Raw genomic sequence first — 22,252 nt, 5'->3', positions numbered from 1 at the left:
TAGGGTAAACCCCCTGATGTTTCAGAACACAGGGCACCCACAAACTACTTTCAGTCACAAAGAAACCTCCCCCAAACATCTTGCTTAAAACTGTCCATTGTAAGATTTCTTCCATGGCATCTGGTTTAGGTATTTCTATGATAGTGTAGCTACTTGAGCAAGAGTAAGCTTGTTCTTCGTGAAGTAATGTAACAGAGAAATGCTTCTTTCCAACTGGTACAATAAGTAGAGGAAGAATTTCACAAAAGAACTTATCTGTTAATTTAATAAACCTCTGTCTCTGTTTCTCTTCCTGACCCAATTAAAAAAAATTAATAATGAAAATATTTTCTTGTGTTGTATATACAGTAAGCCTTGGAAATGAGCACACAATGTCCTGAATTATCAGGCTGTAGGAGGTAATTGGGGATTTCATTGCCAAGGACACCAGTTGTGGAAGGGAAAGCTCTATATCTTGGCTACTGTATTTTTGTGCTAAAGAGATATGTAGGTTTTAAAGTAGAGCTACATTTGAGCTCATTCCATCTCTCCTACCTAGAACTGGCACTATCATGGTAGCAGTTGCTCTAAAGGAGAAAAGATACCCACCATGCATGTTAATCCTAACTATCTAAAGACTCAAAATGAAAAACCACAATAATAAAAGCTAAGCAAAACACAGGTAACAGACAAACATCTAAACTTTTTTACAAGGTATTTCTTTCTCAAGTAACATTTTTCTTAAGCAACTATGAATTACCATCATTTCCAACACAAGAAGACAAAAGACACTATGATTTAACAGAACATCTATTTCCTTAAAAAGAATTTTAACCCATAATTTGTGTTTAAAACACACGTTCTGACCCAATTTTCTTAAAATAACCCAAACTAAAATATTTCTGCAAAAAGGCTTCAAGTTGGTATGTGCTGGGATTTTTTGGAGAGAGAAATTATCCACAATGTAGATTAAAAACGTAGCTGATGGCTGTCTCACTAGGCCTGAACTGTAGAGTGCACCTTCTGCTTTGGACAGTGTTGAGAATTTGTCAAGAAAAGGCTAAGATCTCTGAGCACTCAAGCTGCCAAGTGCTCTCAAATTAAATCAGTTTGAAGCGGTTTTCATTAAGATGGATTGAGTGTGGCATCGTGAGAAACACTCTATCAAATGTAGTGTTTTACTTAGTGATTAAGTATATACCAGTTGATGAAGCTACCCAAATCCTTCGTAATCCCACCACTCCAATAAACATTTAATGAGTATATAAGTTCAAAAAGCCTAGCAGAGGATTTAAACCTTCAATCTTGTTTTTATTTACTCTTGGAACTCAATTTCTCACTTCAAGTGAAGAATGCTGGTGCCTGAAGCTCATCTGTTGCCCTGGTAAAATTAAGTGCCCTCCACAGTATAAATTAGAAGAGAAGACATACAGGTTGCAATTTCTCCTAAGCTTTTTTCTTATACTGAAATATATATATATTGAATTATTTTATGAAATGCACTTATAAAAATTTTAAATTATGTGTCCCTTTCCTCCGTTATGAATTCCAGGAGGCAGAATTGAAAAAACTTGGTTTTAACAGGGAAAATGCAGTAAAAAATAAATGGCAAATATATACTCTCATACCTTTGCTTTAAATCAGAATGTTACAATAAAAATAATGTCATTACACAGCATAGTTGTGGGGAAGGGCTTTCAAAAATTAAGGCAATATTTGCAGAAAAAAATTTGAAGAAAAAAAGCCACAAAAATAATACTTTCCTAAGTATATAACTTTATCCCGATGAGGCTCTGCTGTGACTACATCGCAAAATATTAAAAATGTAAGGTGACATGAATTTCAGATGTGCTATTTAAGTAGTATATGAAGTACTTAGAGTATTAAAAACCTAATTAACTGCACTACATTAATATCAAATTTACAGGTATAAAAAAACATTTATGAAAGCTCCTAATGGGCTCTCATCCATTATTACACTGATACACTGTCAACCATTTCTGATGAAATGACACAAAGTGAACTTCCTAACTCAAACACTTTTCTTGTTGAGTTAATAATTTGATTTCTTTTAAACGTGCATTAAGTTCCACTTTAATGAGTTATTATGAATTAACACTTTGCCACTGAATTATTCTGTATCCATTTATGCTCTGAAATCTGCACAAAGACATGAAAATACTCACTAAACTTAGAGTTTGAGAAAACTGTCTGTGCACACGTTAAGTACGTGTTAACTTAAGCTATACAGTGTAGGTTCATAACACTGCACACTTATCATAACAGCCCCTAATATAACATAGCTGTTCTTTCCAATAGGAATAACTACAGGAAGCCGAAACATTCTTCATTTTAAAATTAAATATCTATCAAGACAACAAAAAGTAAATTTAAACAGCATGATTTTCTTGTTTGTGTTTCAGCTTTATCTATGCTTAATTATGCAGGGATTTGGGTTTCTCCTTAGTGAATCAAGTCACCAAAACTTAAATAAACTATCCCCATTCTAATTTTATTAAAATACTGATTTTAAAACTGCATGGAATAACAGAAACTTGAGATGTCTGGTTGGGTGTACAGAAAAACTAAATAACCAAACCTTAGTACTGGAATTTACTTGGCAGATAAAGGCTGTACAAAGCAAAAAAAAGCCCACTGTATTTCAGAGACCTTTCAATTTAAACTTACAATTTCATTAGCTGTCCTTCAAAGGAGTTACCAACATGCAATGTTGAACTTGTCAACCACAAGACTCGCAGCCAGTGTTATCTGGTGCTAGGACACCATTATTTCAGGAAGAAAGGGTGGGGGTGGGGGAAGAGTAGCTCTGATGACTAAAGGACTCCAATAAAAATACAGCCTGAATGATTAGGAAGCATGAGTTATTCACTGTAATTTCAACAACAACCAAGGTAAGTATTTTAGTCAATCAACTAAATGAGTATAACTTCACAAACAATAAAACCAAGATAACTCCAAAATGTAGTCTACCTTTTTTAAAATAAAGATGAAACATTTACAGTGATTTCCATTTTCCCCCTATATTAAAAAAGTACTTTTAATACAAACTTACATCTCTAGCTTTACCATAGAAGGCTTCTTGAAAAGCAGCCTCTAATGATCCAATAAAATAAACAGGATGGCAGTCACCATATCTATTTGAGATAAAAGTTCCAATTAATAAAAAATTACAAAAATAAGTAATTTCAACATTCTACCTCTTCATATATTCTGTAAATACAATGCATTGGTTAAACCTTGAGAAATATGAAGTTCTACACTTTTAAAGGACAGAAGGGAAATATTTAGCAGCCATCTGTCTCCCAACATTCAAAAGCTCAATGTAACTAACTACTACCTTACAAATTTTATCGTAAGAACTTTCTGTTTACATACGTAGACACCTTAACTTCTATATTGTTTTTCAGTCATAACTTATTTCCTCTCTTTATTATATTCTTAAAGGTTAATTGAAGGCTATTCTTGTATTACACATTAATGCATCTCATATATATAAATGAACATTTCGTCACAGGAGGAATGAAAACAGAGGGCATATAAACTTTGCATTACTTTGCAGTACATTAGTTTGCAGCTTCTACCTGTTTGATGAAACATGGCAACTGTTTAACAATGTATGATTTGGTGGTATAAAGTTAAAAAAACAGCAGCATTTCTATATTTTTTAAAAGTAGAGATTTATCCAACCACTTAATTATTGTGAAAACTCTTATTGCAACTCTGTATATATTTTTCAGTATTAATCAGTTTCAGCTTTTCTGTTCCTGTATAGCATATTGAAATTACTATACATAATCAGAGTCTTTATCATCCTTCTGGACCCATACATAATTAAGTAATGATGTTAAATAGTGGCAAATTAAATAAGGCAAGAATCTCTCACATTAACTTGGACTGAGAAATAATTTTATTTCAGAAACAGTTCTAATAAAGTTAAGTTTAAAATAAATTAGAGTATGTTGCCTAAATATGTTGTGATCCCACAAGAAAATATATACCTTTCATTTATTTTTATTTTCATTGTTTACTAAATTTTACTTAGTTTGTAACAAGAATTGCACAGTTAATAGGCTAAGCTTACCTGGAAGAAAACTCTGCTGTAAATTGTAATAAGGCATCTCCTTCATTTTCAGCATTTTCTGGCACTTAAAAAAATTAAAAATATAAATCAAATGCAACCTTATGGAAACAAATTTTAGTATGTGAACTCACTTGCTTCATAGATTTTTTTTTTTTTTTTACGTTGACAGCTTATTGAAGTGGTTACCAAGAGACCATATAAATTTCATGAAAGACTATTGACTATGAACCTCTGGAAAGACATGAAATTTCCAGACACTCTCATGAATATATTCAGTCTTTCCAAACAGTAAAATCCTTGGGTCCAGTGTAATGTGATATATCACTTGTTCAGAGTTAACACTCTGGACTTACTTCAATACATTAAAATGAACGGACTGGCTTGAAAGGCTTGACCCACTATATTGCTAGTCACATTTTTATTTTTTTTTTTTAAACTTCCTATACATAATGTTAAAAAGTGTTCTATATTTATACATATATTAGCTGTCAAAAAACTTCTAAGGTAATAACACTAATGCAAGCCTAAATAAAGAGTATACAGAATTGCATATGGGAGGTAATTGACTGTTCCTGCTCAATGCTTTTCATAATTCAAGGGCAAATAATCACCGAGAAACTTGTTTCAGGTAAATAGCTAAAAATATTAATCACCACAAGATGCTGAAGCTACAATCTGTAGAATTTTCAAAACAGGGAAATGGAAATCTAGTTATATACAGGAAGATTTGGTATGGGATCATAATTTCCCTAAGTTTAATTATTATTATTCATTTATAAGCTAAAAACATAAAGTTAAAAAACCTCCTCCATGGGGAGACGCTTTCATAGCTGCCAATTACATTTGCAGTATTTTCGTTTGATACATACATCAGACATGACACTCAAACAATTCTAACATTCCTATCAAAAGATACTTTCCTGTTTCTTATTATGCAGACCCATCACACCTCTCTGCCTTCACTACTGCTGAACAATCACCAGTTAATTGTAAATCAACTGTCAACTCTTACTCATTGGCGATTTCCTCAAGGCAGATGATGCTACTCCAAACATTTCTCCATCATCAACTCCGAACTCTGTAGCATCTTCAAAGTCATCTCCATCACTGTCACTAACCATATGAACATCAGTGCATTGCTATATAAAAACAAAACCCAAAATCCACCATAAGCCTGTATTACAGACATCTTCAGTGAAATACGAAATACATAGTGAAAAATACTTACACATTTCTATAAAAACACTTGATAAAATGCAGTATATTTTACTATTTTATATAGCATTATCAGACTGCTTTTTATAAATAAGTCCTAATTTTTAACAGAATTCTGGTTGACAGAGCAATATTATGTGACAAAATGCATTATTTAATAACTGAGGAACTGTCTCTGAATACACAGCTGAGCAAATTTTATCCAGAGTTAATGCTGTTTTCCTTCTAACGGTATTACAGGTGGTTTAACTGCATAAGAAAGAGTGAGAAAAGCTGCACAATCTAGCAATAATTTTAGACATCCAGATACAACCTACTTTAGCAATACTTGCATGGTGGAGGACAGTCCTTGGGAAGGTACCTATCTATGGTATGGCAATCTCTGACATACAAGTTTAGCACCCGTAGTCCTAACTTGGCATACCAGACTACTGCATGTTGAATGACAGGCTGATTTATTTGGCATACCAATATAAAGGAGAAAAATCAACTTATTTGTGCAAGGAGCTAAGGTCCCATCTGTGCCTCCAACTTCCACCATCAGATCTTTTGGATTTTATGTCCTCTGAAACATAGAACAGCTCAGAAAAACCTTCGTTTTAGCTATTCAACGTTAACTTGCCTCTAAATTGACTTCCTTTCATGAACGGCAATTCCAGCTCCACTTGACCTAGAAGTTATGGTGAGAGTATACTACAGAAAATCTACATGAGTCCCTGAAGGTGCAACAAAGTGTATTACAGAACGTGAGATTTCAGCTCTAGCATGCAAGTGACCACACGAGGATCAAAGAGCTCCAAACACGCTGGATCTCTCTCTACAATAGCTACACATAAAGAACTTCAAATAAAGAACACTTCCTGAATGAACTAGTCAACAAGAAAATTCTACAAGGTCAACAAACTCAGTCAGATAATTTTGAAAGAATGAAGTAAAGCAGCAATGATACATCGTTATGCTGGTAGATCTCAGGAGAAAACAATAACCATAATAACCATCTATTTAACCTGCTAAGTGGTTTAGGTAGAGCTAGAACAGCACTGTCTGACCATCCTCTAACTTTTAACAAGTATCCAACAGCCTATATCCAGGCTTGCATCCTGACCGTGCCTCACAGCTATGTCTTTCGAACTCAAATGGGCTGAACAGATTGAAACACATCCTTTTTGTGCAGCAAGATAAACCTTATTTGCTATAGCTCTCTAAACAAAATGGTAAGAAAAGCATGTGGAAAATGGGAAACCCCTTATATTAAATTCATTTTGAGGAAGGACAAAGGCATTGGAGATTTTAGCCCAAACTATTAATAGTTAGAAACAACAAAACAGCAGTTTACACAGTCTGCAAACAACTTTTTCTGCTAATACTGAAAATACGTTTCAAACTTCTATTTAATTTGGAGTATTTTTCAATGCTTAGTGTGGCTTGCTTATTTTGTTTTTCCTCTTTTTTTCAATGACTCATTTACCAGTTCCTTACTTTGTCACAATTAATTGTTACAGGAATTGTAAATTGATTCTTTTAAGATGCAATTCTACTGACATATTTGACAATAGAAGGCACAGTGAGCATTGTGAAATGAGCTTTCCCTGCTTCTTCCTAGAGTATACTGGTAAAATGAAGATGATGTTCTTACCTCCTCTGACTGTTCCCTCGTTTGTACGGGTGAAGATCTTCTTCCAACCGTAAGTCGATGGCAAGGAAAAGTCAGTCCCGATACAGCGAGAGTCATCTACAAAGAAAGCAATGATTGTTTATTAAAGCCATAGTTTCAAATGAAGGTTGTTTTGTTGTTTTTTAAGGTTGCTTTGAGATTTGAACTGAAGACTGTACCACAGAAGATCAAATTAATTATACAACCATAAAGAAAGAACGCTTAAAAACTAAAACGATTCCTTACATAAAAATATTGAAAGAGACATCAACTAAGTTTTACGGGTGTGTATGCACAGAGTATCAAAACAAACGAAATGGAACTGCAAACTCAAAACTGTCTTGAATTGTTATTTTCTCCTAAATCAGTACTGAAGTTTGAACCATTATTTGTACGTGGTAACTTTTACAGTGGTATGTTTTGATGAAGTAAATGTAAATTTTTCCTTCCTAATGAATAAGCAAATGTTGAAGATGTTCTAGATCCTATAAAAATAATTACTATTTTTGCAGGGCACAGAATGAGACTTACATAATATATTTCAGAAATACAGCATCCTCCCAATCAGACTGTAAAAACATTAAGGTAAAACAAATTTCAATCATCCCCCCCCCAAAAATCCAAGAATAAATCATAAGCCTTAAATTTCATTTACTGCCATGAGCACTGAAAATACCCCATTTATTTTTATACATAATTCAGAATGACTTTATCACTTGTCTGCTAGAACTCACAAAGATTTAATTTGCTGCAGGTTGAAGCAGGCTGATTACCAAATGAACGTTAACCTGTCTGAACTAGCCTACTGTCACATTCTCATAGCAAGGTTAAACGGAAGTTTAGCTGCATAAAAAGCCTAGCTATCGTCTTAAAGGAAGTGAGTAATAATACTCTGGAGCAAATGAAATATTAAAGACGACATACAGGTCAAGACCAATTACCTATGAAACTCCTGTGACAAGAGCATAAGAACTGTATTCTCTGTAATAATCCACCAGTTTAATTAGTATTTTTATAAGCTTTTAATAATAAACAAAACCCAACTGCTATAAAACCTGAAACTTTGCCCTGTAGTTACCACACTATATAAAATACTGGTAAAACATCCACACATGCACACTAACCACACACAGACTGAAGTTCCCTATCTAACAGCATCAAATACCCTGACAGATGCCTGGAAAGGCTCCCGATATCTTTTACATACCCATTAAAGAAAGAGTGGTAAGATCAAGCAGGCAGTTATTGTGCTGCTTCATCACTTGGCCCAATAGCAGGGTGTTGCAATTCCAATTTGCAACCCTATATTATAGTGTCAAAGCATCTCTCGAAAATGAGCTAACAGCAGAAGGGGTTCAACATCAGAGCACATTTCATCCTACTCTCCAGACAGTTGCCGGAACGTTGGGTTTTTGTGCACATCTATGTGAGAAATCTCCATCCCTTTTCACTTTTTTTTTTTTTTTTTTTGAGAAGTTTTTTGCAAAGGAAAGGCTAGGACAAATAGAAGGTCTGCTTTTCATTTCAAAATAACCCTACAGCATGAATGTTTCTCTAGAATTAAGTTATCTTCGTTCTAAGATAAAGGAGAGTCCTCTCTCAAGAGAGACTCTTGCACCAGAAAGTTTAATCTTTATTTTGGAAATCATAAAAACGTCAACACTAAGCAAAAGATTACTTTTCAGGCAGCTCGGTCCAGTGCCAGGGATAGCAAACCTCAACTGCTACAAGTATTTTGAACACAGGCCAATTTACTGATGGGAGCACTCGCTGAAGCATCTCAGTGGCAAGAACTGTTTAGCTGTCAGGCTGCTCTTGGAGAGTTTTTTCTTTCCAAATACTGCATCTGCCTACTCCCAAACAGGGTTGCGGTACATTAGATATACGAATCGCTGTGTCACAGCCATCTTCCCATGGGAATGGACAAAATCTTTTTACCAACTCCAAAACTGGTTTGGAGCCTGAGTACCTGACTACCCATATTCTCAACTCATAAGCCCATCTGATTGTGCAAAATCTCAAAAGTCACTAACTTTTCAGAATATTTTCTTTTTCTGCATGAAAACCACTGTTATGCAAGTACTGTAGCTTGAATCGGATGGCTTTCACAAGTGCAGGAAGAGACACTGAAAGGCGTATATGCAGGACTCTTGGCACCAATAATGAGCTATATATAGATTATGAAATAAATAATACATTAAAGCAAAAATAAATAAGTTAGTCCATTTTTCTAGGCAGTAAATGTACACGTGCAAATCCCTACTCAAAAGGTCTCACAGCTGAAAGGTATGTGAGGTGGAAAGTGAAACAGAATCAGAAGTAGGCAAAATGACTTGCAAAAAGTAACTGAAGATGATACTGAAAAGCCAGATCTCTTGTCCAACACTGTGTATAGACTGCTCATGCTTGTTGAAAGTTTAAGTCATCTCCTTTTTGGCTTCCTATAGCTTTTTTAAGGGGAAGGACAATAAAATTGAAGCCTTGGAACATTCCAGGGAGAGTGGTAGGAGCAGATTCCTTTTAGGAGACAGCACAGATATTGAACAGATTGCTACTGGTATGCAAAAAGGTAATGGTATGACCTGGACTAAAAGTGCACAAAGGATACTTAAAATATATTTTAACTACTAAAAGAAAGACCATTACCAAACCTACAATTTAGAGAAAAAAAAAATGGGTCTAATGCTCACCTGTGCTTTCCAACACTAAGACACTGAATTTATTTGTAAATGTTCAGTGTAAGATGATTTGTATTTCAATTGCCAGCATTAATAATTGAGGGATAAGCAACATCTTTTCTGATCCGAACATGCAGGATTCTTTGCCAAGAACTTTCCAGATCAACCTAAAGATATTTGCCAAATCCAGAGTGAGACCAGGTGCTTTAAACAATAGATTATTCTTCCTGTTAGAAAGTATCATTTTTATGTAGAAGCTTCTAGAAATATCCTTTAGAACAATCTAAAAAGACTATTTTTTCAAGTATTTCATGCAGCAAGGAAAGAAATCATTGAGAGCACGTAACTCCAGAGTGCTGCCATCACATGCTCAGAATAATAGGAAAAATTACAAGTCCATAATCTCACAAGTTTGTGATCTTCTAGAAAGAGTTTGTTGGCACAACTTAATTCCCATTCTTGCAGACTTCTGAAATTATAAAAGAAGGTGCAAACTCAGTCTCTTGTACAGGTCCAGAGGTATTTTACCAAGACACTGAAGATCTGAGCAAGATAAACAGTAGCAGGAACATAAAGGAATGATACCAGCAGAGAACTGCAGCTGCGGAACTCTCCCCACTGAGAAACGCTGATACAAAAATTATAAGCTCAGTGTACCGCATCAGGAAAACAGTAATTGCATATGACAAATTGGTCTTCCTCATATTCAGCCACATGCTAATCGAGAAAAACAGCACTTCAAAAGAGCTTCTAATGGCAACCGTATCTAATGATGAAAGTCTGAAGGCAAGCCCTAAGAGCTTTCTAATACCTTATAGAATATAGTTGGACATCCAAAGTGGCCAGTTTAAAGCAATAACCTGTAAAGAACTGGACCTTATTCCTCATCCTCAACTATGACAGTCATTTTGGAAACACTCACTCTTTGCTCCATATAAATACAGACACGAGTTTCTCTAGCAATCCAGTAGCCTGAATAAAACACTAAAACAACTCATCTTGCCACTAAGCTGCCTGTATTTAAGTCAGAACATACTTTAGAAAATAAATTATGGTAGAAAAACAGGCAGGCCCTTGAAGCGCATAATTTACAGACTTATACATTAGGCTTGTTGTTATCCTCTCAGTGCTTACCATTGCAAAGTATGGCCTTTCCAGAGGGATGAGATGGAGAATGACCTGTCAAATCACTGCCAAGAGAGTCAATGATCTTTAGTAGAACAGCTTCTGTCCGTATCAGCTAGCTCTGGAGCAAATCAAAATCCCTACAATGGTCATCAACAGCAGGAAACTTCCCCAGGAGCTCCAGAGGTTCACAGGTGCAGTAGGAAAGACAAGCCTGCAAAACGTGTCACCTTGCAGATGAGAGCTGCAGCTATATAATGGGCCTGCTTTGGCATGACTGGAGAGGTTGTGCTGTTCACAGGATACTTGTCATCAAGGGATCCCTTTTCTCTAAAAGGTTGTAGCTCTTTTAACCAGACCCATTGAAAACAAGCAAGCATAAGGGACAACGTTTAAGGAAAGTAGGAATATTGATTTACTTTGTGCTCTTTGTTAAGTATTTGACTGCTACAAGACTAGTGAGAATTTTGAGGTTTTGAAGTGTGTGGGAGTTCTGCTTGTTTGGTTTGCTTTAACGTACATTAACACATCTGTCTAAACATACAGATACTCACCACTGTTCCTGTTAACCAGGGAAAGTTATTATATGTAGCCCTTCAGCTGTATCACCTGGTAGTTGTCAACTTTAAAAAAACAGCTTTTGATTGTTTAAAAGACCACTTAAAATGAGAAACAATTTCAGTCACTATAACAGGGTAACTATCTTTATTGTTTGATCTACTCAAATGAAGAATCCTTTCCAACTCACTGGAGTGATATTTTTCCATGGCAAAGTATTTTCTTTTCTAATGTAATTTTTTGGACATAAACTAGAGATTCTTGATCAGTTGCTCTCAGAAATTCAAAGGTCAAAATATAAACCTTACAAAGCATCAGAAAAAAATTCACAGAACACTTGATCCATATGCAAAATAAAAGAGTCTATCAATGATGCCAGATTTCACTTGCTCATGCACAGCAAGTGAAGCAACAGGCATTAACTGACAATGGCAAACCTAAACTAGAACAAAAACCTTGCAGTGGACATACCTGCTGGATTTTTTAATATATAGTAAAAAGATCATAAAAAGAAATGTAATTTCTGTATTATTTGACTGCTATGAATGACTTGAATTATTCAATTAGCTGTACTTCTAATGCAGAATTATGTTTGGTTGTATATTATCTACCTCAATAGAAAATGAAATGGGGGAATTCTCATAGTGTGATTTCCTCCTGAGGTAAAGGAAAATAATCCATGTTTTCTGCCTGTAATACTCAGAGCTAAGGTAAGCAAACAAAATTCTGGTGTACAAAAAAAAAGCATGTTTTCCGATACTCAACTCTCCTTCATGAAACTCCCATAAAAAGCAGACTAACTCCCAGTCATACTCAAGGTCAGCTTGTAGGATATTAGGCAAAAGGAAGTCTTAATAACCTGCCCTCCATTTCTAGCATCCTGAAAAACAGTTCGGTAAAATTATAGTTCCAGCTTTCCACCTGCACTCACTAGCACAGCTGGATGGAAGAAGCCACAGGAGAAAACCTTCCAAAAGACATCACTCCATCTGTAATTACCAAGAAGGTACAGGCTTTCTAATGCATCCTTTTAGACTCTATAATGTTGAACAGGTAGAAATAAAACTGGCATACACTCAAATGTGGAGGTGGGCAGGTTTAGCATACAAAGTGCATAATTTAGCCTTTTGGTTTTTATAATCTCAAGCAGTTAAGGAACACGCAGATTACCTAATCCCAAATCTTTCAAGATGGCATCTCTAATTTCTGTTTGCTGTAGCTCTCATAATTAGCCCAAGACAAGGAGGTGCTTCATCCAGTGCAGTGCCTTTCCCATCCGTCTCTCTGTAATGCAGTATCTTTAGAGCATCACATCTAATAAATTCCAGAATTACACTTAATGTTCTGGGTATCAATATTAATTCTGGTGAAAACTGTCAATGTCTGTTTTCCCCTTGTTAAGCAGGAGGGAAAAAATCAAGCCTGCAGAGTATCTGTGCTGAAGATAAATCTGCTGTTAGCACGGATCATAATATGGAGTTCTGGCTGGATAAACAACCTCCAGAAGTCAGTAACTGCAGTAGCTCTCTCTTATCTCAGTATTGGTTTGAGAATGTTTTATGCCTTCACTGTTATCACTGTACAACCAGTGCTCTGCTTAAGAGGCAAGAGAAGATTATCTCCAGAAATATATGCCAAAAATATTATTACTCACCCTGTGAAGTCAAATTTCAACAGAGATTATACAAGCATCTTGAAACCCCAAACCCTTTCTTTCACCCTGGAAACAATAGTAGCATGAGAGCAACATTCAGAGTATTATTAAAAGCATTGTAAAGTCACTATGAGTAAAAAGTTACCTAATTAATTAAGAACAGAAGTTCACGCTAAGCTTGAATAGTCTTTGAACCAGAGCTGTTTCAACAAGGGGAATTCTACCACAACTGCTAACTTCTAACAACCCTCAATAATTATTATTACAGTATATACCAACTCTGAAATCTGAGAGACCTTTGTGGCTTCTATTTAGTACCTTGGCCATAACTAGCTTGTCAATATTAGCTAGCTGCAGTTTCATGTTAGAAACAAATATATTAACAAACATGGAAATGATATCCCAAAATAATATTTATAAATCAGGAGACCGTCAGCTGAACAAGAGCTCTTTCTAAAAGTTGCATAGCAGGCTGCAGTACACACGTGGAGATTTACAATACACATATATCACACAAAAAATTCTTGATCAGAAATGAACGCACTGTTGCCTACAGACTGAAACCTAATCCTGGTTCAAATACTCCATGTGACAGCCCTTTCACTGTGCTCAAAATGTGAGTTGCTTAGCTTTTTCATTTACTGGTTTACTCACTGATACATGGCTAATGTATAAAGAAACAAACATGACTGAGTACATTTCATAACACGCCATGCTCAATTATTCAAAATAACGTAAGACAGAGGTGCCCATAGCAAAATACTCAATGACTGACAGGTGTCTCCACTGTGAAAATTTCACTTCCAAATAATTTGATCCTTTTTCTTGTTGGAGCAATTGCTATGATGCTTTTCTCCCCTCATCAGGTAAGAGAAGGGGTAAGGATAGAGGGGCAAGGAAGGACATTTATCAAGCATTTCAGTTTTCATATTAAACTTACTATTCTGTTATTTGACTTTTTGTTACAGCATAAGCCAATTCCCCAAGTATGATAAATGTCAATGATACTACAGATGTTGGTATGCACGCATTTTCTTGAAGCTAGGGGGAAAAAAAAAAATCTTTGAAGACATCTATATGAAGCTTGAGAAGGGACGAAACGTTTGAGAAGGAACATTTCTGTCCTAGTTTTCTATTGCACTCTGTATGCATACGGTACTACTAGCTGAGTTTGGATACTAGGCTTTGGAAGGATTTTCCCAGCTCCTAGCTCAAACGATAAAAAGGAAACTGAAGAGGAAGATGATGAAATACCATCAGAATTTATTCTAGAAAGGATCTAGAAAAAAATGGGATCAAACATTTTCATAGCCCAAGTGGACCAAGAGCAGTAAGGTAACAAAGACAAAACAATTCATCAGTTTTCTACATCTTGGCTGAATAGCACGGCTTTCAGACCTTTATGCAGCCTTTCTGTACCTCCAGATTCAGCCCATCCATTAGACCTATCCATTCAGACAGTGTCTAAGCAAGACTGTGATAAGCGAAAAATTCTCTTGCTGCTTAGTCTAGACTGACTTGAGTTTAGATGTCTGCAAGGCATATTCATCATTGCTAATCCCTTCTTCTTGATGAGCAGATCTCAGAATTCAAACAAGTTCATTTCTCCTGGCCTAACAAGATGTCATCTATCTCTCCTCACTAGACAAATTAAGTTCCCTGTTCAAAAAGATTACCATGCTAACTGTGCAGAATGGGAAATTAGAGAGAAATACTTTTTCAGCAGGGTAGATGAAGGCACAGACCTACACCTCAGACCTCTGGTCTTTAAGTCAGAATCTCAGGGTGATCTAGGGGACTGCAGACCAGTTTGACCTAACATTACTCCCCAGAAGGACACAGGAACAAATTATAAACCAATCTATTCGAAATGCCTAAAAAAGAGGTTATTCTGCTTACCGTTGGAGCAAGACTGGTGAGGCTGCTGCTCCCAGCATACTAGCGTTTCCATTTTTCTTTTGTAACCTATCCTTTTTGAGATTAAAGAAGTGAGCAAAACATAAAGCAAGGAATATTTGTGTGGTGAAAGGGAGATAGCAATTAATGTGGCATATAGGAAAAATCAAAGTGTAAAAGGGAGGGAGGAGAGGTACAGCACGTGAATGACAGCAGAGGAAGTTCCACTTCCACACTTGAAATGTAAGAGTGGGAAGTTTTCCATTATACAAACAGTTGAAGAGAACAGTGGTTTCTAAATGCATCCAGCACAGCCCTTGAATATGAATATTGAAAGCAGAGAAAATTAAGAGCGTGGGAAGTCTTTGGCAATTTTTTGCGATTCTCCAGAGAATATCAGACAGCTCCATGCTCTTTCCTGGTTGGAGACCCAAGCACACAGAAACCAATCCATGCAGGAAGGAGGTGGTAGACTCCCAAGCAACCCATGCTATTTCTGAGGATACTCAGCGTCTCATCATCTCAAGAAAAATGATGCTATGACATGAGACATCGTTCACATTAGGTTGTTCTTGCCATGGCTCTAGTTCTCAGTGTTTAACCAAGCATTATTAACAATGTGTGGGCAGCCTGTTGTGCTCAGACAAACCCTCACTAAATTCCTTGGGAATAAATAGGTGCTCAACACTGCCAAACACATCACTTATCGCTGTATAATTATACATTAAAGAATCTATCTTGTTTTCAGTGTATAATCTCAGAAAGTCAGTGATACATGATTTAAGAATTCACACATGTTCATGTTTAAAAGTAATGTTTAAAACTTCAAGGATTACAGGTTTTCTGTGAATTAATGTTCATCTTTTGCTTTGCTCTTTTCTCAAAGCTAGCAAGTATTCCTTCATTAGTAACAGACTGTAAAACTACTTCTATCCATACTGAAATACATTGTATACATAAAACAAGCGTTATCACAGCAACAACAAGCAAGTATCCCACTGTAAAATGAAGGTACACTCCAATTAAAAAAAAAAAGTCTATCAAATGCATTTTTTGGAAATTTACTGAAACAAGGGCTTTTTTTGTACCATGAAATTAATTACGAGACTCAGAGAGATTTACTATACAGAACTGAAGGGCTCTCTTCAGTCTATACTAGTCAAGACATTGCTATTCAAGTTTAGTAGATAATTTAAAAAAAATGAATCAACCAACCAAAGCTCATCTACTATCATGTAAACCCTTATCCCTCCTTGAACAACAATAAAAAGTGGATGTAATTCTACATTAGCCACTTTGTCTTTTGACATCAAATAGCATTAGCTGGGAAAAACAGTCAAGTATGCTCTAGCTTTGTTTGTTTTATTAAACTATTGTACAAATACTAAAATGAATAGAAGAGTTTAAAAAATTTGACAGCCCTTGAAATTAACTTCCTCTGGAAAATAACTTCAATTTCATTATGCATCTTCAATACAAAAAAAAAAAAATCTTGACAGGTATTCAACGTTTCACTTTAAACACTAACTGGATGAAAAAAATCTCTAGGGTGGAGTGTGTTCAGGTTATAAATCAGCAATGCTTATTTTAACTCCTCACAAAGTGTTGTTGAGATAATTACTGCTGACAGCTTTATTCAAGGTTCATTTCACTTTTTCTACTATTTTTCCCCTGTTAGAAGTTCAGCAGAGCCCATGGGAAGATCCACCCCTCACACCTGTTAGGGTTCTTCATGTTACTGAGGCCAGTTTGGACATGTCACTTCAAATTAGCATTGTGCCAGCGCGCTGTGACAATTACTTATCGCAGGTTTAACTTGAAAAAAAGTTTCTAATCCAGCCACAAGAACAGTGTCAGAGTACGTAATTTAAACCTGTCAACACAGGTTGTAGGAAATTCATTCCAAGGATTTCAGTGATGTTCCCATGGTAGATCTTTGAACTATAATGAAGATTAAAATCACAAAGGAATGCTATAGAGTTAAAACACAGAACCCAAAAGTTTAAAAAGATCTGAATTGAAAAAAGTGTCTTAAATATTAATAATTTTTAAAAATTTGATAAATATTTTAGATTATGAGATTGCTTTCTTTAATTCTCCAAAATTCTTCTGCAGTTTATTCCAAAAGGCTGCATATTAAATGTACGTATCTTATTCCTTCTGCTGCAGTATAAAGACACCGCCCTGGGAGATCTTTACACAACGTGCTGAAGGCAGCAGCACGGTGAAGATGCTCTGGAATTGACTTGTGGACAAACGGCACACGGGGTGGGAGGAGGGAGGCTGGAGAAGAGTCCATGGCACAGTGAGCAGGCCACTTGTGTTTTTCAGACACCAGATGCGGGATGCTGGAGTCACAGCCACCACCACGATAAAGCAAGCTTCACAAAATGCTGCCGAGAGTTTCTGTACAAGCTTGAGAAAAAGTTGTGCCCAGTCCTCTGGGAACACCCAGCGCTGGTACGCTGGTTGAACACACATGCCAGTTTTTGCTACGGTTGCTGTTAATCACCAGCCGTATTACTGTGAATCTATCACTCTCATTTGCTAGCTGAATGAAAGAGAAGATTATTCCTGGTTTTGATTATTTCTCATTTGATTAAGTCTAGTTACGCAAGTTAGGAATTAAAGCAGAAGGACAGATACTGTAGTACTTAATGTTGCTTCAAACCACAAATATATTTAAAGGAAACAAAAGGAAAAATTTTCTTGTACAACAGATTCTACTAAGAAAAAGATATACTTGAGAGACTGAAATAAATACCCATGATCACTTACAGAGCTCATTCTTCTCAGACAAAAACTGTAAATATTAAAAAGGACGAAAAATCTGCCAAGCCATTTGCAGCTATTTGAAACACAGGGTAACAGAATTAAATAAACGCTGAAAGACCTGGAACACAGTTAAGTATAGACCATGAGGCTAATTGTGGATCTTGAGTTAATTACTTTCCACTGATACGTTTTCTCAATGGTCTTTTACATCAGTTTTTTCTTTCCTCAGTCTGAACCCCAAGGCAATTCAGCATGCTAGCCTCCAAACTCTGGGTGATTCATCGTGTACTTCTGCCTTAGGATTTTTAGTTCATGCAGAGAAAGCCAGGCTTTCACATCAAGTTGATGTTAATGTGCACTGACAAAGCAACAGTAAAGGAGCTTCATGTTTGTCACAACGTGCACTCTTTAATTTAGTAATTGCTTTATACTGATATGCAAATAATGACACATTTCCCAAATTTCCAGTTCCTCGGCAATGCTTTCACTAATTACTTAGTGGTTAAAACTTATGCATGTAAATTGGTTAAGTGAGTTTATTAACAAGTACACCTGTGTGAATTGATCTATAAAACATACATGCCCGGGAACAGGTTATAACTCACTGTACATTCCTGAATGTCTCAGGAACCAAAAATAAATACTCTCTCACCAAAACAAGATCTATTACGACTAATAGAGTGTTATTCATAGATAAACTGGGATTCCCAACCTTTCCCAAGCTAGAGAGAGACTGCCTTTGGGTGACAACAAATACCAGGAGTCAAAGCATTCATCCATTTCATGTTGCCAAATGAGAGAAGGATCAAGGTAAACAAAAGAAAAGGTCTGTAAGAAAAAGGACAAGAATCCCTCTGGTACCTGAAAACGTGGGAAAGCACCAGCATCCACTCACCCATCAGTTCTCTGAGGACCATCACATGCTCTGCAGTCTGGTTATTGTATTTTGTGATACACCTTAGTCTTACTTTTGATACTCTAACAGTGACTGTGAAAAATTCAGCTGCACTTAATATGGATTCAGACTCATAACAATTGCAAAAACACTAAACAGAGTTAATCCGTCTTCCTATATTTCCTTTCCTCAAAATTCTTCGCAGTGTAAGGCCTGAAAAGTAATCAAGGTACTAACATTGTCCTGTTTAATTTGCTGGCTTCTGCATTGAAAAACAGTGTCTGTTAGGTTTCTGATATTTTCTTTAAGTAACTGCATAATTGCCATAGAGGAGGACGTAATAATATTGTTTCTTCTAAGTCTGATCACAAATTGCCTATTTTTTGCTATTCAGAAGAGATACAAAACTGTTAAACAGATTTTTAAGGTAAGAAACAATTGTAAGTGAAATAATAAGTAACAGTATAAACCAAGAACCAATTCAATTCATCCAGATCCCATATTGCCCACAGATATTCACAGATATATCTTGGGAACTGCTTTGCATTCACAAAGAGTATCAGCCAAATACTTGGCACGTTTCAGGTCTATGGTGGGATGCCATTTGCTTCACAGCATTGTACAATGCTTTGGATGGCAAACAGAAGAGTGCCTGGATATGTTTCCAGCACTATATAATTCCTTGGCAGAGTTCAAGCAGTTGTGCTAGCAACACTGCTTCCAACAAATGGTTCGAACACTGATAGGCTTTTTATGCTGCCTCTTCCTCCTGCATATCACTTTTCGAGGAATTGGATTTTTGCAATGTTAGCCTTTTGAAAACATGGTGTTACTGACTTCTAAAAATGAGCTTCTGAAAAGGATGATTTTGGCTTATTTTCTGTTTCCCTGACCTGGAACATATGAAAAGACCTTTTAACACTTTGCATCAGTACAATTAAAAGCACTGAGTACATAACCTCCTCAGTTAAAGGAAAAATGTTCAAAACTAGAAATAATAAATTGTATTAACACTAAACAGTATTTTAGTATTCTCAAATGGTAAGTTGTTGGGCTGGGGCTGTTGCAGCTAAAAATGCATTAATATCATCCATTCAGTATAACTACATATTGTGTGTGCTTGGTTGATGTATGATAGTTTCAAGTGTGACAAGCAAAGATAAATAACTAAAAAATTAAGCATTTATAAAGGGTCTTTCTATTTGAAGACCTCTAAGGACTGGACAAACATGAAACATTCCCAACATGTTAGACTGGATTTTCTTAGCCATCTAACAAAAATAAGATGGCCAGCTTCTACTGAAATCTAGCTGAAGCCATGTAGCTACTTTTCTTTGACTTTTATGAAAGTTCGGCATTAAATCTCAGGCCTCCTCTTAGAAAGGAGAAGGCTTGAGTTGCTTAAGTAAAGTGCTTTATTAAATGTCATAAGTAAAGTCTGCAGAGCTACAAATCTGTCTCAGGTCTATGTTTTGACCACTGGGCAGTAACTACATTTAGAAAAGGAATTCAATCCAGTGATTGCTCTTGAAAACAGAGCTCTTCTCTTGTTTGGTAGAGGAAGTTACCTGTCTAAAATAGATTTATCAACTAGTATTTTCTTGGTTCCACGTTTTATCAACAGTTTATTGGACTTCAACAAAAAAGTCCCAACAGAGGACCAGATTAACTTCATTCTAAGCATTTAAAAAGTTATCTATGGACTAATCTAACATTATTTAAATACCTTTTTTTTTAAAGGAAGCATTTGAGACTATTATATCAGGCTCTGCACACAACTAGAACAAACCCCAAGTGAGGTTCTACCAATAGCAAATATTCTCACTTTTATATAAAACAACAAAAGTGATGCTGTAATTTTACATAGCTTGCTTCTGCTATTACACGGCAAGCCCACTTACCATACACTTACTTAAAGTGAAACTCTGTTTACAGGGTGCCAAACACCTTCAATCTGTTGCAATGGATTTTCATACATCTTATAGTGAAGCTCTGCTCTGCTTATATAGTGGAGTTTCATTACAAAGAAACAAGCACCACTGTGATAATCCTCCAGGAATAATGCAATTACCACTTATCAAACAGGTGTCTGCTGTATTCCAAGGAGATTATCACTTCCTATTCTGCTCTCCAAGAGCACAGAATAAAAGAGAAGCTGCTACTATTAAATGACTGAGGAGAAAAGGAGACTTTGATAATAGCTCTTGCTAGCTTCTCTCAGCAGGGCATGAAGTAAATGTAGTCCTTCTATAACATCTTGGCACTGGAATGAATATTTTAGTTTCTGCAAGGTGAGTTAGAGCACCTAAATAAGACCACTCCTGTTAACTGAATCTCAAGTATCTCTCTCTCTTTCTTCACTGAGTACTCCAAGAACCTCAGCACCTACTAGCTTATGCCAAACCGTGCCCTCTGTGAGTACTCCCGAAAGAGGAACTCTGCCTGCTCAAGCAAAAACAGGCTGCAGGGCTGCTCCACCAAACACATCACCATTCAGAGATGTGTCTGTGACAATACAGTGTTTGATGAATGTACAAAGGGATCTCGAAGATGAGGCTCCAAAAGTGACTGCAAAAACTCTCTTCAGTGAAGATTACCACTCCTTTGGTATAAACTCACAGGAAGAAGAGCGGTTCCTGCTGCTGCCTCTGCTGGGACACAAAAACCTCCAATGCAGTTCTTGTGCATGTAGATGGAGAGGTGGAATGGTGGCATACATACAATATACTCCACCAGTACATTGTCTCATGGGGCACTTCGGAGATCTGGACTGCCTTGACCTATCCTACCGATACTTCTCTCTATACATACGGTCATTTCCATCACATTTTGATTTGCAAGTTCTGTCAATATAAAGACAGAAATTGGAAGCAATGTTGAAGTGGTAAATTGAAGTAGCAGTCTCAGTCAGTCCTTGTTTACTAATTTTAAACTCTACTCCTTTTAATGAGTTTTATGAGCATGTCATTTTTAATAAAAATAACTATCATGTCTATGAGTTTCAGAGCAGGAACAGCTAAAAACATCTCAATAGAGCAAGCAGATTTGTCAATCTCTTGCAAAAGAAGAAAGCAGTAAGAGATGGCAAATAATTATGTCTATAGCACCGCTGGTGTTCCTTATGCTTTAAAATTCCAGTGACAATATAACTTATTGAACAAATGAATTACTAGCAGTAATCTCAAAATTTGCTACTAGCCTTTCCTTCAAAACTAAGGTTGATTACAATAGGTTATGCCAAAATGGGGTCGAATTCTCCTGGTAGAAGCTGATGCAATGTTGATGGTGTTTGTCTTACATCAGCAATGAATTTGGCTTTTTGAGTCCTTATTGTAAAAGGATCATAATGCACTTGGCAAACTCATTGAAATTGACATTTTTGAGATAAAATGCGACAGTTATTTAGCAACGCAATTATCCTTTACAGTTTATGAGAGAAGCAGCACTTGAAACTGATAGTTTGCACTTTAAAATGCACAAGGAATGAAAGCAAACAGCTTGTAACTGGAAGAGGTGGGTGTGTAACTTTCCTTAAAGTTATCCCTCAAAAGCAGTCAAGAGATGAAATAGCTGACTCTCAAAACATAACATGGTATTAAAAAGTAAACAAGTGTAAAATTTGTAGTATCAATATTTCTAAAACAATAAATTTTACTCTGCTTCTTACATATATGCATTCTAAAGAATGAGAATTTTTTAAATCATAGAAAAGACAACTGAA

At 36.1% G+C, this 22,252-nt stretch overlaps 1 protein-coding gene across 2 annotated transcripts in view; it reads right to left on the bottom strand.

Annotated features, from left to right (window-relative positions):
- Nucleotides 1–22,252, bottom strand: part of FAF1 (Fas associated factor 1) — a 177,194-nt gene that overhangs the window by 53,227 nt on the left and 101,715 nt on the right. For both annotated transcript variants that reach the window (XM_069788767.1, XM_069788766.1), the window contains exons 9-12: nucleotides 6,933–7,028; nucleotides 5,094–5,220; nucleotides 4,082–4,145; nucleotides 3,053–3,134 (exon numbers count right to left, since the gene is read on the bottom strand). In XM_069788767.1, coding sequence (XP_069644868.1) covers nucleotides 3,053–3,134; nucleotides 4,082–4,145; nucleotides 5,094–5,220; nucleotides 6,933–7,028 — 369 coding nt within the window. The remainder of the gene's footprint in view (nucleotides 1–3,052; nucleotides 3,135–4,081; nucleotides 4,146–5,093; nucleotides 5,221–6,932; nucleotides 7,029–22,252) is intronic.

This window comes from Haliaeetus albicilla, chromosome 8, assembly GCF_947461875.1.
Source record: "Haliaeetus albicilla chromosome 8, bHalAlb1.1, whole genome shotgun sequence".
Classification (NCBI taxonomy): domain Eukaryota; kingdom Metazoa; phylum Chordata; class Aves; order Accipitriformes; family Accipitridae; genus Haliaeetus; species Haliaeetus albicilla.
Note: the sequence above shows the minus strand (reverse complement) of the source record. Positions and strands in the feature narration are given on the sequence as shown.